Genomic DNA, 17597 nt, shown 5'->3' with positions numbered 1-17597 from the left:
TTGGGTTTGAAAATGCACTAAAAATAAATGATATAATTATTATTAATATAAGCAAAAGAAGATGGCATGAAAAATCATTCACATATTACCAGTGGAAAAAACAATGACCATTTATTGAACCTTGTTTATTACATTTTGTCATGGACACAATCAAGAACATAGTAAAAAAGAAAGATAAGTGGCTTTTACATGTGCATTACAACATAATTAAAATCTTTCCTTGCATATCCCAGCTTGTTAGGAAGTTCAGGTTTGAGGGCCCAATTTGAACCCCCAACCTTCTGATCAGTAACCCTGAACCTTAATTGGCTAGTAAGACAATACACTGCCCACAGTACAATTAAAAAAACAAATGTACAAGAGTACAGATCCTACTGATTACCTGTTAGCAGGATAAACACATCACATCACATCCACATCCATATATTCTCTTTAAAATATTAATCCAATCAATTTATTTTTATTTGTATGGCGTTTTTAACAATGGACATTGTTTCAAAGCAGCTTTAAAGAATTTATAAATTTGCTCCTCATGATTCTAAATTTGTCCCTAATGAGCAAGCCAGTGGTGACTGTGGTGGCATGAGATGCCATGAAGAAGAAACATGAGAGGAACCAATCTTCAATCCTCATCTGGATGGCATTGAACGTCCATATATCATCGTTGTGAGGTGTGAAGTGACAGGTGATTAAAATGGACCCTGTGGTGCAAAATACATACGGTGCAATTTTCTTCTCAGAAATGTGTTGAATCTCTCCAAAGAAGGGTTTTTTTGCCCATTTTTTTAAACACTCTATTGTTATACACTTCCACTGCACCAAATTTTGACTGGAAATCCATGTCGAGTTCTTGTGCAAATCCAACCAGCTACATAATCCTGTCATCTGGGGTGTTTTCCAAAGAGGAAAAAGCTTCTTCATGTGGTCTTTTGATTGCCCCTCAATCAACTTTTTGACTTTATTGTAATATATTGTCGAAAGTGCTATGCAATTCAAATCAAAGTGAATCGTTCAAATCGAAGTGAACGCAACGGATTATTCTTCTCACAGTCAGGAACATGACTATACACTATATACAAAGGAATCAGAACCCTGATTTTCGATCAGCTTCCTAGTTTATCCTCAGATGTGAGTCGAAGCTCTGGCGTCCATAGAACTGGAACGGGATAAGTAGCGGCTCATGGTGCGTCCTTCTTCTCCTATCGCGTTCTCGATCTTAGACAGGATGGAGTTCTTAAACTTCTGCCTGAAATCGTTGCCCATGAAGACGTAGAGGATGGGGTTAAGGAAGCTGTTGGCTGAAGCCATGGAGGTTCCGATGCTGAGCCCGTAGATGATGATCTTGGTGGGAAAGCTTTGGTTCAGTTCAGCCAGCACAAAAGTGTGGTAAGGCACCCAGCAGAAGAAGAAGGTCACAATAAGAGCTGTCATGATTTTGAACGGCTTTGTGGATTTCGCCATCTGGTTGCTTCGCAGTTTACAGATAATGACCGAGTAGCAGACCATGATAAACAGGAACGGGATCAGGAACCCAAAAATAAACCGGCAAATGGTTATATATTTGTGGCTGTCTACGATAAAGTAATTATTGTGACACCTGGTCCTGCCTAGATGGTGCTGAACATCACGGAAAATGGCAGACGGCATACTCAAGGACACCGATAAAACCCATGCGATGAGAACAATCAATGAAGCCTTCTTTATCGTACGCTGGTTCTGTGCCCACACAGGAAACATGACAGCTATGCAACGATCCATGCTGATGATGACAAGAAGAAAGATGCTGCTGAACATGTTGAGGAACATCACAAAGGAAGTCAACCTGCACATGAAATGTCCGAAGATCCAGTCTTCCGTGGCTATATAAAAAGTGTTGAAGGGCAAGGTGGCACAAAATATGAAGTCGGAAATGGCCAGGCTGAGGTACCAGGTGGTGTTGATAGTCTTCTTCATCTTAAAACCTGCGATCCAGATCACCACACCATTTCCCACCACCCCCAGCACAATGATGATCACATTTGCGGCCAGGAGCAACATGCACAGAATTTCTCCCTTACAAATGTGATGTCCGTGGTCATTGTAAACAGAGTCTACATCTGTCTCGTTATCATTTGTGTAGTTTGCATAGTCCATAGAAAAGAATTCGAGCATGAAATCTGTTGTTTCCATGGTAAAATTGGTAACGTTCCTTCTGTTCCCCTGTAGAAAACATGAACACAGCTTTAGGCTCTTCGGCATGTTCCAGCATGGTAAAATTTAGGCAAAATTGTATTATACATTGCTTATTATTACTTTTATCATTTACACAGTAGTTCTGTGCCAAAATGCACTGCATCTGGCTTTTATTTTACTGCAATCAAACTAGTACATCACGGTTATTAGACTAACATGTTATTGAAACAGATGAAAATAATTCGAGCATAAAAACAACTGGCCTCGTAATAACAAGAGGCTGAAAAGACAGACTTGGGGGACATAAAACGAGAGAACCAAACAATCCTTTATTTTTTTTGTATACATTGACATTTAAATGCAACCTGCTGATATTAGAAAATAATTTAATTGGACAAGTCTGTACCACACCAAATCATTGCTAATTATCTTCCTATTACAGCATGCCCCCAAGTGATTAATACATTATATGTCTGCTGTCCAAACATCTGCCATTTCTTAAGATCACATTAGATTAACTTTATTCATCAAGAACAATTTTATGAAATGAATAATTTGTGAAATAAAAAAAGATGCTATGAATAACACTACTAGATACTTGCTCGTTTTCATTTATCTATTTTTTATTTTTTTTTGCAAAAAAAAGCTAAACTGCTTAGAATTTGCCTTGCTGTCAATCAACAAATGTTCAACTCGAAGTGAAAAACTTAGGAATACTCTAATTAAACATGTTCTTTTTTTAACAATCAAACAGACTAATAAAAACTAAATAAAAAAATAAGTCATGCAGCTAATAGTCATTTTCCATTTAAATGGCCACTGTGGGAAAATTGTAAAAAAAAATCTTACGTGAAATTAAAAAATGAAAAGAACCAAATTCTGACTAAATCCACTGAAATATTTTAAATAGTTTATTTTATTTTTTTTTGTTGTATAGTTTTCTAGTAAAAAACAATAACCCTATAGCAATAAAAAAAAGCTCTTACCTTTTGAAGGAAATCAGCTTGTGTGTGTCATGCTGGTTTTGACAGCTGTATTCTGTGGGCTGCTTTTATGCTGCTACAGAGTCAGGTGCCACTTCTTATGAAACAGCTTCCGCAGGAATGACTTCCGCAAACACCCTTTCACAATGCATTTTCCACATAAATGTCTGAATTTCACTTCTGTTTAAGTCCTAGACAATAATTAACAAAATACTGTGTGTCCTGTTTTTTTTCCATCACAGTCCAGATGAACAGATCCTTAATCCAGTTTAGTACGTCATGGAATTCAAGATATTTTTTTTCTTTAGTCTGATGTTCTAACACACACACACACACACACACACACACACACACACACACACACACACACACACACACACACACTATTGTTAAGATCTTCTATCACTCATATATTCATAATGTACAAAGCAATATTATGTTTGTAACATAGTAATATAAAAACACAGTACAACACACCCGATTTCCTCCTAAGATGTATTTACCTTCAATTTAAAAACTTTACAGTTGATGAGATAAAATGAATGTCTAAACCAATTTGTTTTACACATAGGGGTTCTATACTGAATGCCAGAATAGAGGAGGTGAAACTCACCTAAAAAAAATGCTCTGGGCGTTACCCAAAACCTATGAGATAACTGGGCCATATTTATCTGCTTCCTCGCTGTAAATTCTAGTTGCCTGGTTTCCTCTCAAAACCAATTTTGTTTTCCACATTTAAAGAATTAAACCACCACAGAAAGTTAACAGCGACTCATGTAGGATCTGTAGAACATACACATAAACATTTTATCTACATTCAATTACCGTAGTTTCTGCAAGCAACACAATGTCAGAGCGACAATGTCAGTCTTTTATCTCCTTCTGTATTGTCACGGAAATCTGCAGTAATATGAGGGGACGGATGTCCACACTAACCAAATAAAGCAAATAAAAATTTCACTTCTACTTTTGACTTTATTTCTTTCTAACTTAGGTCTTAGGTATATCTACCTATAAAAGACTGGGTTATATATGTAAGGGGAACAAAGGTTTGTGCAGATACTGCAGTGTGAGACCATTCAGTGCGAGAAGTATTTTATAATGAACGTGAAATTATTCATATTCCAACCTAGACATAACGAAAACTAGTTTTTCCTGCATACATAACAACACAGACTCAGGCAGGTTGGAATCCATATGCAGATTTAATGAAACCGAACAGATTGATCTAATACACAATTCCAAAACAAAATAGTAGTTGCAGACACTAGGTTCAGAGCACAATAAGAACAGTCCACAAAACAAACAGATCTAAATAACAAAACAGTACTTACAGATGTAAAGAGGTAGCCAAGATTGGTACACAGTGGCAAAATAGATAATGGGCAACGAAACCGCTTTTTTCAATAGGAATTATAATACTTTGCACTGTATTTAGCAAAAAATGTTTTCTTTTTGTGGAAATTTGCGGGTTCTCGTTTGAAACCTAACTAACAGCAAGTTGCGGCACAGAAAACCTTGCTGGCCCTGACAGTTAGGAAGAAACATTGAGAGGAACCCATTCTCATGTGGGTGAGACATTGTTTATTTGTTACAGTTTCATCATTGTTGAGGTTATCAACCGCTCACTGATCATGGGAACTGCAGCTTTTGTAGCAAACTGTAATTACAGTCCCAAATTTGTCTTCATGCTTGTTGAGTTTAACTCTCCACAGTAACCCCATGTAGCTTGACAGATAGCTAGAAAGAGGAAATTTTTCTATGTATTTTCATTGTTAGATACTAAGGACACGATTCCTCCAGACCTGCTCCTTCACCTAAAAACACCTATTCAAAAAAGGCTTGACTAAACCAATATGTTTTCAAATTAAAACAGAGTCTGAGATATCTGAATCTTGGTTCCTCTGCATCTTTTAGCATAGCCAGTTAAATTTTTGATATAGAAGAATGGCTGATGCATGAATGCTTTATCATGAGCGATGAAAGAATAAGCTTTTTTTTCTTTCATGTCACCAGTCACACAATTCTCTAACACACTCTCCATTACTTTGCACTGCTGACCCCAGGTACCTGAACTACTCGACCTTCTCCACCTCTTCTCCCTGCAACCGCACCATTTCACTGCCCCCCATTTCCCCCCCCCACACACACACACACACATTGTAACGAGATAAAGTGAACAGTAGGAAAAATGTAAACAAAATATTGTACACAAGGGCAAAAAGCAGCAATCCAGAAAGATTGCAAAAACTACATGTAAACAAGTTATTGGTAATGAAGTGAGTCCGGGTTGTGCAGATCAGTCATGCTTTCGGAACCGCTTTCCTGATGGTAGGAGAGTGAAAAGTGTGTGTGACGGGTGTGTGTGGTCGTCCACAATGCTGTTGGCTTTGCGGATGCAGCGTGTGGTGTAAATGTCCATGATAGAAGGGAGAGAGACTCTGATGATCTTCTCAGCTGTCCTCACTTTCCTCTGTAGGGTCTTGCGATCCAAGACCATGCAGTTCCCAAAACAGGCAGTGATGCAGCTGCTTAAGATGCTCTCAATGGTCCCTCTGTAGAACGTGGTCAGGATGGGGGGAGGGAGATGGGTTTTCCTTAGCCTTCTCAGAAAGTAGAGATGCTGCTGGGCTTTTTTGGTGATGAAGCTGGTGTTAAGTGACCAGGTCAGGTTATCCGCCAAATGAACACCAAGGAATTTGGTGCTCTTGACGATCTTCACTGAGGATCCATCGATCAGTGGAGAATGGTCACTCTGTGTTCTCCTGAAGTCAAAAACCATCTCTTTAGTTTTGTCAATGTTCAGAGACAGGTTGTTGGGTCCACACCAGGCTGTTAACCTTTGCACCTCCTCTCTATATGCTGACTCATCGTTCTTGCTGATGAGACCCACCATGGCCGTGTCATCTGTGAACTTGATGATGTGATTCGAGCTGTGCATTGGTACACAGTCGTAAGTCAGCAGAGTGAACAGCAGTGGACTGAGCACACAGCCCTGAGGTGCCCCAGTGCTCAGTGTGGTGGTGCTGGAGATGCTGTTTCTGATCTGGACTGACTGAGGTCTCCCAGTCAGGAAGTCCAGGATCCAGTTACTGAGGGAGATGCTCAGGCTCAACTTCTCAATCAGTTGCTGAGATAATTGTGTTGAATGCTGAGCTGAAGTCTATGAACAGCATTCGTATATAAGATGTGGGTGGGTGAGGGCCAGATGAAGGGTCGTGCACCTTCCTCCACTCTTTTACGTCACCCTATACTCCTCCTTCTTCTTAAAATACGTATTTACCACTGCCATTTCCATTCTTTTAGAAAAATCTACCACCATCTGCCCTTTCACATTCCTCTTCTTAAGGCCTACCCATTACCTCCTTATCACCTCTGTTCCTTTCACCTACATGCCCATTAAAGTCTGCCCCAATCACCACTCGTACATTCCTAGGTTTCTTCTCCTCCATCTCCCAACCCACTTCAAATTAAGCACTTCAAATTTCAGCTACACATTCATAACCCTATCAAAAACTCTTTCAGAAACTTCACCTCCACTACACGTGATCTGCATAATTGATTTGACATGTTTTACGCTGGATGCCCTTCCTAACGCAACCCTCTCCATTTATCCGGGCTTGGGACAGTCACTGAACGTGCACTGGCTTGTGCAACCATAATGGCTGGGTTGCCAGTCACACAAAGGACAAAAATGTTTATAATTTCTTTAATTTCGTGTTTAATTTCTGAAAATTAGGGGAATCTGCAGCAGAACCGAATGTTCAGAAACATTAGGAATAAGATTTTAAACTATGTATTTGGTCAAATACTGTACACTATTACATTTATAATGTGACATAATTGTCTAGATGAATTCACTAAGGTACCATAGGGGCTGCGGGGGTGCGTCCAAAAACACGGATTTCCGGAAGTCGAAGGGGGTTTTAGAACGTAACTCCCACATGTTCGGGGGGACCATTAAATGCTAAAACCAGGAAGGCTCATAGAAGGACTTCCTCGGTTTAGCAGGGAGAGGGTGAAGATGCAGTAGGAACTGCATCGTGTAATGATATTATCTTAACGTGATTTTTTCTTATGAGATGAAAGAAGGCCAGCTTAGTCAGAGTATCTACATGAGCTACGGAAGAAAGACTGAAGTCCATGATCACACCAAGGTCTTTTACTGCTGCACTGGATGAAACAATTTGTAGCAATTTGTACAAATTACGCATAATGCTTGTGGACAGTGTTGGGGGTAACGTGTTACAATTAACGTGCGTTATGTAATAATATTACTTTTCTGGAGTAACGAGTAAAGTAGCGCGTTACTTTATAAATTTATACATTAATATCTGAGTTACTTTTTTAAAAAAGTAATGCGAGTTACTTTTCAGTTAAATTATTTTGCATAAAAAAATAAATACTGAATTAAAATGAACGTAGTCAAGTAGAATCGCACACTCATACGTGCAAGCCGCGGGAACAGAAGCTGGTCAGAAGCGGAGATGGCAAACCAGAGCATTACATTACTGTGATGGAAGTATTCTTATTATTTTGAAATAGTCAAGGAAAAGGAGAAAGGAATAATGGTTAAGTGTAGATTATGTGTCGGTGAAAAGCTCTTGTCAACTGCAAAAAATACCACTTCAAAAAAAAAAAAAAAACATGTGCATGCAAAGCACAGCACTACAGATGTGTGTGTGTTTGTGTGTGTGTGTGTGTGTGTGTGTGTGTGTGTGTGTGTGTGTGTGTGTGTGTGTGTGTGTGTGTGTATATAATGTTGCATACATGGAAATGGAGACAGAAATATAGAAAACCTTTGCCGACTTTCCACCACTGCAGATCTATGGACTGCTCAGAATAAAAGTTTTCCGTGGGAGACACATGTACGATGCCATCACAGCGGAGATAGAGAGCAAATTCACAGCTCATTTGCTCTTTGTGGGAAGATAAACTGCCACGGTGAACTTTGTAAAAGCGTTCAGAATGTTTCAAGCTGATGATAAAGCAGAGAATGATGTAGACGAGGACGAGGTCATATTTACGGAATTGCACGATGTTTTACGTGATGACAGCGAAAGGTATGTTCTCCCTCCCCACACTCTTAACCTCATATACACGAACGATAGTTACATTCCTGACGGCGAAGGCAGATTGCAAAGCAGTGTACAGAAGTGTGACTGGAAAGTGTTCAGCCTTGTGGTTAAAATTTAGTCCATCATTTTATTATTCTCTAAGAAGTTATTAAGCATTTTAAATGTTTAAGAAATATCTTTTGCCCTAATATAACTTATTTCTTAATGGCAATTATCTATATTACACCTGTTACACCTGTAAGGCGTGAAAGAGATACAAGTAACGCAAAAGTAACACAAAAGTAATATAACGCATTAACTTCCATAAAAAGTAACTAAGTAACGTAATTACTTTTTTGGGGAGTAACTCAATATTGTAATGCATTACTTTTAAAACGTTGCCCAACACTGCTTGTGGAACACCACCTTTTATTTTAGGCAGTGTCGAGATGTTACTATTTACATCTATGATCGAACTGTTGATATAACCCAAATGAGGATGGGTTCCCCTTTTGAATCTGGTTCCTCTCAAGGTTTCTTCCTCATAACATCTAAGGGTGTTTTTTCCTTGGCACAGTTGCCACGGCTGCTCATCAGGGATAAATACACACCATTCACCTTGACTATTGATTTCTGTAAAGCTGCTTTGAGACAATGTCTTTGTGAAAAGCGCTATAGAAATAAACTTGACTTGATGTCTACAAACTTCAAACTACATAAAAGAGCTGAGCCATGGGAGGGCTGTTCCCTTAACTCCATTAACATTTTTTAGCACATCAAGATCAAGAGACATTCAATGTTGTCAAAAAGCTGAACTATAGCAAAGCAAGTCAGGAGACACAACTCTCAACAGAGGCCAGTAGAGGGTCATTTACCACTTTAACCAGCACTGTGCCTGTGCTGTGATGAGTCCTAAATCCTGACTGATACAGTTTGTGAATGTCATTGCTATAGAGGGTATGAGCATGACTGCTATCCTACAATTATATTAAACTATATACACACAGCTGACAGGGACAGAGGTCTGGTTTTCTGATTAGAAGCTTTATAAATGCTAGCAAAAATATTTGACACACAGCCAGTGATAAAAGCATTGAAATATGTTTTAAGAAACATGTCAGTTAATGATCTAGTACATATGTTAATAATTTTAATTAGGAAAAAAAGACATTTCTTTAGTCTCTTGAATGGGAGGCTAATCGCTGGCCTGATATAGTTATATTTATGTATACAGGGTCATTTATCAAATTTATCTGGTTTTAAATTAGGTCTGGATTCTTTTAGTTTTTTGCAATTTTTTTGTCTTTAAAATAATATTTTTAAATAAGGAATTATTTGCTACATAATAGTGGCATGTATACTTCTGTGGTGTTCTTATTCAGGGTGAAGAGATTTGATGATCTAGTAGCATTATGAGCGTTCCCCAGACAATTCTACCAATATTGATGCCATTTACACTTTAATTTTTGAATGGTCTGTTGTACGGTGGGTGTGCAATCCTTATAACACGGCATTATTTTGTAGTTGCAGGCACTAGGTTCAGAACACAAGAAGAACAGTCCACAAAGCAAACAGATCTAAATAACAAAACAGTAATTATAGACATAAAGAGGTAGGCAAGGTTGGTACACAGTGGCACAATAGATAATGGGCAATGAAACCGCTTTTTAAAATAGAAATTACAACACCTTGCACAGTACTTAGCAAGAACATGGTTTATATATACAGGCAACCACCGATAATTAGCGTTTCGGAAAAGGTTCTTATTTTAAACATAACTAACAGCAAGTTGCTGCAGAAAAAACCTTGATGGCCCTGACAGTTAGAAAGAAACATTGACATGTGGGTGAGATCATGTTTATTTGTTTTAGTTTCATCATTGTTGAGGTTATTAACTGATCATGAGTCATGATCCTTTACCTGAAAAGACCTTTTCAAAAAAGGCTTGACTTGACCAATATGTTTTCAGATTAAAACAGAAACTGCAATATCTGAAGCAGGTCACTTAATATCTTCCACTCTAATCCATGTAAACCATATCTGACAACTACTGGAGGTGCAAAATTTTATTTATTTTAAAGTGTAAAATAATCAAGTAATGGTAGTCAATGGTAAGGCATCAACAAAAGCTGGTGCTGATTAACAAGAAACAGGTGTGCATTGTTCGTGACATGTGACATGCAGGGGCTGCTGGGAAGTGTAGTTCCTGTGCTTTTCCTACTACTCAGAAAGTATGGCTTTGTGCACATGGAAATGGTCATGCTGGAACAGGTTTGGGTCTCCTAGTTCAATTGAAGGGAAATAATCCTTGCTAACACATTTAAAAACACCCTATAAAATGTTCTACCTCCAATTTTTTGGTAACAGTTTGGAGAAGAATCACATATGGCTGGAAAAGTCAGGTGTCCGAATTCCTTTGTCCATATTATGTGTATATTTAACACTAAATTATAATGATATATATATATATATATATATATATATATATATATATATATATATATATATATATATATATATTTATTTATTTATTTATTTATTTATTTTTTTCCGCTAAATCCTAGTTTTAAAAGAGATCAGATAATTATCTAAAATAACATTGGACTATATTTGATCTAGTATTTTAGTATTAAATCAAGGGTGTTTCCATCATTATGATTGCGTCCTATCACGTTCTGATTAATCCCGATTACCTTAAGAATGGACAACTGTTGTCTTCCAGAGTATCACAATGAATATTAAAATCCCCAAAAATGAATGCTTTTTTAAAGTAATTAACAGATTTGAAATTCACAAATCTAGAAAAAAATAAATAAATAAATAAATAAAATTAATGAAATAGACTGGGTAGATTTATTTTTAGTTACTACATAGTCAGTATAAACAAAACCTTTTTTGATACTTAAATTTCAATAAAATGTACTATTACATCTCCTGCTCTGATAATAAGATGAAGCCGATGTGTATAAAAAGTTCCCCTTCGGGAACTCGAGCTGCATCACAATGCAATGCTCTGAATCACACGTGAAACCCAGCCAACAGCAAGCGAACAAGAAAGCTACCATATGCGCAAGCAATAGAGCGACTCTAGCTTCTGTTTGTTCAGGGAGGCGCTTTGTGTGTGAATCTCTGCAGGCATGAATTTTAAAAGCAAGCAGAATTACGACTGTGTGCTCCTTCTTGCCCACGCTCCATTCGGGGGGATACACACGGCCGATGTGTTGTTTGCTAAGGTTAGAAGCATGCTCAGTTGGCTCTCGAGGGAGTCAACTGTTAGCATTGTAGTCGTGTGGCTATGCGCTCCCGGAGAGTGCTCTCTGAGAAGAGCCCTCTCCCTTGTGGCTCAGGTCCCGCTTTTGCCGAGGCGTGGGGCTCGCAAGGCACGAAAACGGATGAGTTCTCTCTGGCCTCTCCTGCCGGGTCGAGTGTTCATTCCCCGCAGAAGCACACCCTTTTCTTCTCCCGGCGTAAGTATCGCGGTGTTCCATATTTTTTCCTCAGGAGGAAAATATTTTGGAGGCTAGCGAGCCCACGGACTCCTCACGGACGCCTGTGCTGTATGAGGAGCTCCTGGAGGTAGTGGCGCCGGCCGTGTCTAAGCTAGAATTAGCTTGCCGGATGAAAAGTGGAAGCAGGCCTTAGTCAGAGAGTCGGGCTCTACAGTTCCAAAGAAGGATGGGGAGTCCATCTCCTTCAGGTGGCTCCTCGTTGGACATAGCAGACCATAGTTCACGGACGTGGTGTACCTCCTTGAGGGCCCTCCCCTGCCTAGAGTTATCGAAGCTATGGCTGTGGCCCCTGAGAGGGCACAGTTTCTAGCAGCTGGTCTCTCTACTGAGTGTAGTGGAGACATCCTCCATTCCAGAGTTCCCTCCACAAGGAGGTCGTATGCTCCTAAATGGCACCTGTTCTCCATGTTGTGAACACCACCAGTTAGACCCAGTCAACTGCCCGGTCGGTTCAGTTCTGGATTTCTGGCAGGAACAGTTTGCCACAGGGTTGGCTCCGTCAACCCTATCGCGGCTTATTTTACCCAGCTTGTTTTTTATTTTTTTTATTTAACCTTTATTTTTACAGGCAAGTCATTAAGAACAGGTTCTTATTTACAATGGCGGCCTGACAAGTGGAATAACCACTTAGGGAAAGGGAAGTAGGGCTAAAATAAATACAAAACATAAAAAAATACATACAAAATTAACAATTACATAAATACATTTTAAAACAAAATTATGGAGAAAAACAACTGCATATATCCGTGAACAAATATGATATCATATTTTTAAAGGTTGAAATTGGAATGAATTTATCCAGTTTGAGGGTATTTTGCAAAGCATTCCAGTCGCGAGCGGCAGCAGATTGAAAAGATGCATGACCAAACGCAGAGTTGGTTTTAGGAATGCTTAATTGAAAGTGAAGTGAGGACCGGGTGTTATATGTGACAGGCTTTAGCTGCAGCAAGTGACCTAAGTAAGGAGGTGAGTGGCCGAGAAGGGTCTTATAAATGAAGGTGAACCAGTGTATTTTACGGCGATTGTGAAGGGAGGGCCAGTTAACAGATGAATATAAAGCACAGTGGTGTGTATTGAAAGGAGCATTTGTGGCAAACCTGATAGCAGAATGGTAAAGAGCATTAAGTTTTGATAGGGTGGACTTGCAAGCAACCCTATATATAGTGTCTCCATAATCTAACATGGGTAGAATGGTCATTTGAATAAGAATAAGTTTGGCAGAAGTGGTGAAGGAAGAGCGGTTTCTGTAAAAGAAACCAAGCTTGGCTTTGACCTTAGATTGCAGCTTTGATATGTGGATAGAGAAAGAAAGTGAAGTTTCCAACCAGATGCCCAAGTAGTTATAAGCAGTGACTTGTTTTACCCAGTTGATGGGTAAGCACTGTGGGTAAACACCTCTGGTCTTCCCACTTCTTTCGGAGACAAGGCTCATTCTACCCGGTGTATGGCAGCCTCTACGGCCTGGTCCACTGGAGTTTCTCTGGTCCACCTCTTCAGGCTCTTCTCCACCTGCTCCCTACTCTCACCACAAGTAAAAATATCATTCGCAAACACCACGGAGACTCCTGTCTGACCTCGTCTGTCAACCTGTCCATAACCACTGCAAACAGGAAAGGGCACAAAGCTGATCCTTGATGCAGTCCAACCTCCACCTCCACCTCCAGATTCTGATTTTCTCTATACTTCTCCATCAACATTCTCAAAGTGAATAATGCATCTGTAGTGCTCTTCCTCAGCATGAAACCATACTGTTCCTCACAGATGGTTACCTCTTCTTTCAGCCATGGTGAAAAGATAATGAGTGTTATTCAATCACTAGTCATAATGTTATGCCTACCCAGCCAACATGGTGGGTCCATGGGTTTTATCTGGGTTATATGGGCATATATAGGGACCTGACCTGACCTGACATGGAGCACCTGACCTCTCTGTCACAGTAAGAAATTATCTTTTGTTTTAAATTAATCACATTTTACTGTTGTTTTTATTTAATGTATACTTCTGAAAGATTTGTGGTAATTAAAGTTACAGGCACGATGTAACAAAGGTAAGTGTGGAGAGTGAACTGGTTTACCTCAGAGATAAACACCTGTGGAAAACTGAACATTCTTAACGATTAGCAGATAACTAGGAAATTGTCTACTAAAATGTGGAAATAACGACTTTTCAAACCATTTTCAACCGTGTTTTCTCCATACAGTGTCCTCATGATAACAGGAGGGTGAAACAGTAAAAGCACTGTGGAGTCTTTTTCTCTTTCACTACCTTTATAACATGTGTATATAAAATACACAGAGAAAAGTTTTAAAGAGATTGTGACAATACTTAACATTATTCTAATGTGATTTAGGTGAAATAGGTAGAGGTGATAAAAAAAAAACTTTCATATTTATATTATTTCTAAACATTACTAAAAAATATGATACGTTATGATTACGTTAAAGATAATAAACGTCATTTTGCGCCGTTCAGAAAGTCAGTCAGACCCCCCCAGGTCTCGGCTCAGAAGCTTCACGCATGCGCAGATCTGTTTGACTTGAAGCCGTGCAGTGCAGACCGACAAATCCGAGAGCAGAAAACTCCCTATTCTTCTGAATCACTTTCACTGTATTTTTATGTCAAGCACGCTTCTGTCTGTGCAGTAAAGTCGAACACTTGCTGTGTTAGCTCCACTAAGGCTTTTAAAGACAAAACATCGTTATAAGTAACTTAAACTAATGTTACAGTGGTCAGTTCAAATTCACTGTCCAAAGTGAACCAGTACGAATTCAATAATCGATCTGTGTTCAAGTCCCCATTAATTATTTAAAACATTAATCACAACAAAACCTAAAATTCACTGTATTGATGCATTTAACTTTTTGCATGGTATTGTGTCATTTTAACATCATTTACTCAGATCAGTTAACAGTTTGGGCAAATGGTGGATTAGAAGGTGCTTATGATTGTGATTGTCCTTTTTTTTATTTTTTAGTTCTGATAGTCTTATGCTCATGTAACTTGCATGTATACAAATAATGGATTATGCCCTGGTTGATACAGTAGCATGCTCTAGTTTATATTATTTTTTTTGCTTTACAGGAAGCCTGAAGCAGAACCTTTGCTGAAAACTGTCAGTAAGAAAGAGCTGGAGAAAGCACTTGGTAAATGGTTCACAAATGCAAGAGACAGAGAAGGCAACCGTGCTTTGAGAGCCCAGCGGGACCATGATCGGAGGGCAGTACAGCCAGAAGTGTAAGTCATATAACCATATAGCTAGGGCTGCACAATTAATAATATTTTATCCCGATCACTGTTTTTGCCTCTGTTTAATTAAAGGATTACTCCACCCTGAGTTGAAAAAATATCTTATAAATTACTTACCCTCAAGGTATCCTATACGGTGACTGAGAGAGCTCAACACGCTGCAACTGAAGAAAACACATGCAAATAGAAAAAAACACCAGCAAATAAAAAAAAACAACGTTATCAGTTTGACAACACATGTGCTGCAAACCCCCACCAGAAACACGCTGCAAATCCTCACAACACAACCAAACAGCACAGATCACAAAATAAATGTTTCAAGGGGACCACAACAAGTGACAAACCCATCTGGGACTGCTTATTGTTCAGTGTCTATTCGTCAGTGGTGTTGTCGATGACCTGAAAGGTGAGTTGTTTGTTTATTTTATCATTGTTTGTTTATGATTCCTTTGCCTTTTTGATATTAATATCCTAAATAATCTGATGAAATACACAATTAACTGTAAAACGTTATGTTAACTGGCAAAGCCAAGGAATCATGATCAGGATGTTAAAATAAACAAAAAACTCACCTTTCAGATCATCAACAACAATCAATGATTGTGTTGTGAGGATTTGCAGGACGTTTCTGTATTTGGTTGCATTGTGAGTATTGGCAGCACGTGGTGTTTAACTGATGAAGATGTTTTCTTGATTTGCTGGTGTTTTTTCTGTTTGCATATGTTTTTTTCAGTTGCAGTGCGTTGAACTTTCTGGCCCACCGTGATCCTAGGTGTGACTTACATCTTTCAGCTGATCAGAATCATTGTTCAATCACTGGCTTTTGGCAATAGCCAAATATTGGTTTAGGAGACAAGTTAAGATGCAAGGTTGATATTTTAATTGTTACATTCATAACATTTGGATTCCATGACTGGTCCCCCGGGCATAAGTTATTACTGTGCGAGGCAGAGGTGGGAACAATTCACTGATGAGATTCTAGGATATGTCTTAATTATATTATAGATGCATGTTTTTTTAGATGCTGCTGTGAATGGTAGTATTTTAAAATGTACTAAATTGCCTTTTCTGTCTTCTCTTTCCTTACTGAACTATTCTACATTAGTAATTCTGTTATTCCTGTTTACTGTTTTTTTACTTGAATTAATTTAAATTAAATGTGATTTACACATTCTGAGTTGAAGTCATTTATTTTTCACAGTTCAAATACTCAACCATGTAATTTTAAATATAGAGCAGCACATAAAATCAACTAATATTAGTTCTTTATTAGGTCAGGCACAGTTTTACATTGTAACTGAGGTTTGAAATGGTTTGACAGTGGATTTTCCATAGTAAGATTAAGTACACATTAAGTTCACCAACAGAAATTAATCATGAAATTAATAAATGGGGCCCAATTCTCACCCACTGTGGCCCCATAACAACCCCATAAAGGGGCCATTTGTGGGTTGACCCATGATTAAGTCATGTGGGTCCCATAAGGGTCCTTTTTGTAGCCCACTTTGGCCCCATTTTAACACCTGTTTGGGACCCAAATGGGCCCATATAAAGAACACCTATACAGGCCCCACTTAGAGCCCACCATGGACACATCAGTCGTCCTTCTGGGCTAACACGCATGGGGCCCATGTGGAGCCGATGGACAAATTTCTCTGGGCCCCATTGGGGTTGCCCATGCAGGGCCCAAGTGACAGCCCATCAAAAACCCACATGGGGCCCACATGAAAATGTTGTCTTGGTAGTCGGTGTATCTCACAAACATACCTCTTTCTTTTGTAGAGAAACATTTGTTTTACTGTGAGCTTCGTGAATACACTTTCCACTTCAGTGGAACAGAAGTTTTTCTTCTTCTATCATAAATGTAACATGGCTGCAGATTACCATTATCATAGTTTTATAGGGGTAAATAAGTGTATTTCAAAACAAATAAACAAATCCCATATTGGGCTTAGGTGTTTCCTTGCTATTACTTTGGGTACTTGTTCCTGACTGCAGTCTGTAGAATTGTTAAAATCTTGTTTCATTGAGAGGCATGTACACATTTTTGATAATTGATTTTTGAAAAGTAATTTGTGTAAATAATTTATTAAACATAGGTTTATTATAATCCATTAGAGCCGTTAGAGTTGCACAAGCCAGTGCACTTTTAGTGCCAGTCCCAAGCCCAGGTAAATGGGGACGGTTGTGTTAGGAAAGGCATCCAGTGTAAAACATGCGCCAAATCAAATATACAGATCACGAATAAGAATTTTATACTGGATCGGTCGAGGCCTGGGTTACCAACGACCGCCACAGATATCGTTAGCCAACAGGATACTGGTGGAAATTGGGTCACTGTTGGCCAAAGGAGGAGAAGGAGAGGAGGAAGACATCTACATAGATGACAGGGAAAGAAGAAGTGTAGGAGGGTGAAGGTTAGGGTGGGCACTTTAAATGTTGGTACTATGACTAGTAAAAGGAGAGAGGTAGCTGATATGATGAAGAGGAGAAAGGTATATATGTTGTGTGTTCAGTAGACCAAGAGGAAAGGGGTAAGGCCAGGAAGATTGGAGGTGCGTTTAAACTGTTCTATCATGGTGTGAATGGAAAGAGAAAATGGTGTAGGGGTGATTCTGAAGGAAAAGTAC

At 38.9% G+C, this 17597-nt stretch overlaps 2 protein-coding genes across 2 annotated transcripts in view; both read right to left on the bottom strand.

Moving 5' to 3' along the window:
• LOC124380352 (chemerin-like receptor 1) overlaps positions 1 to 15139 on the bottom strand; it is a 28099-nt gene extending 12960 nt beyond the window's left edge. The window contains exon 1 of the mRNA XM_046841236.1: positions 15085 to 15139. The gene's annotated coding sequence lies outside the window, so the exon portion shown is untranslated. The remainder of the gene's footprint in view (positions 1 to 15084) is intronic.
• Positions 86 to 3489, bottom strand: LOC124380351 (chemerin-like receptor 1). Its single transcript, XM_046841234.1, has 2 exons — positions 3159 to 3489; positions 86 to 2199 (listed from the first exon to the last, which is right to left on the bottom strand). Exon 2 carries the CDS (start codon positions 2167 to 2169, stop codon positions 1123 to 1125), a length of 1047 nt encoding a protein of 348 aa, XP_046697190.1. The 5' UTR covers positions 2170 to 2199; positions 3159 to 3489; the 3' UTR covers positions 86 to 1122.
• Positions 15140 to 17597: the final 2458 nt, after the last annotated feature.

This window comes from Silurus meridionalis, chromosome 27 (assembly GCF_014805685.1).
Source record: "Silurus meridionalis isolate SWU-2019-XX chromosome 27, ASM1480568v1, whole genome shotgun sequence".
In the NCBI taxonomy this organism is placed as follows: Eukaryota; Metazoa; Chordata; class Actinopteri; order Siluriformes; family Siluridae; genus Silurus; species Silurus meridionalis.
This window is presented reverse-complemented; position numbering and strand designations above follow the sequence as displayed.

Excerpts from the sequence above, each read along its gene's own strand:
- LOC124380351 (XM_046841234.1), bottom strand. The coding sequence starts at position 2,169 with ATGGAAACAACAGATTTCATGCTCGAATTCTTTTCTATGGACTATGCA.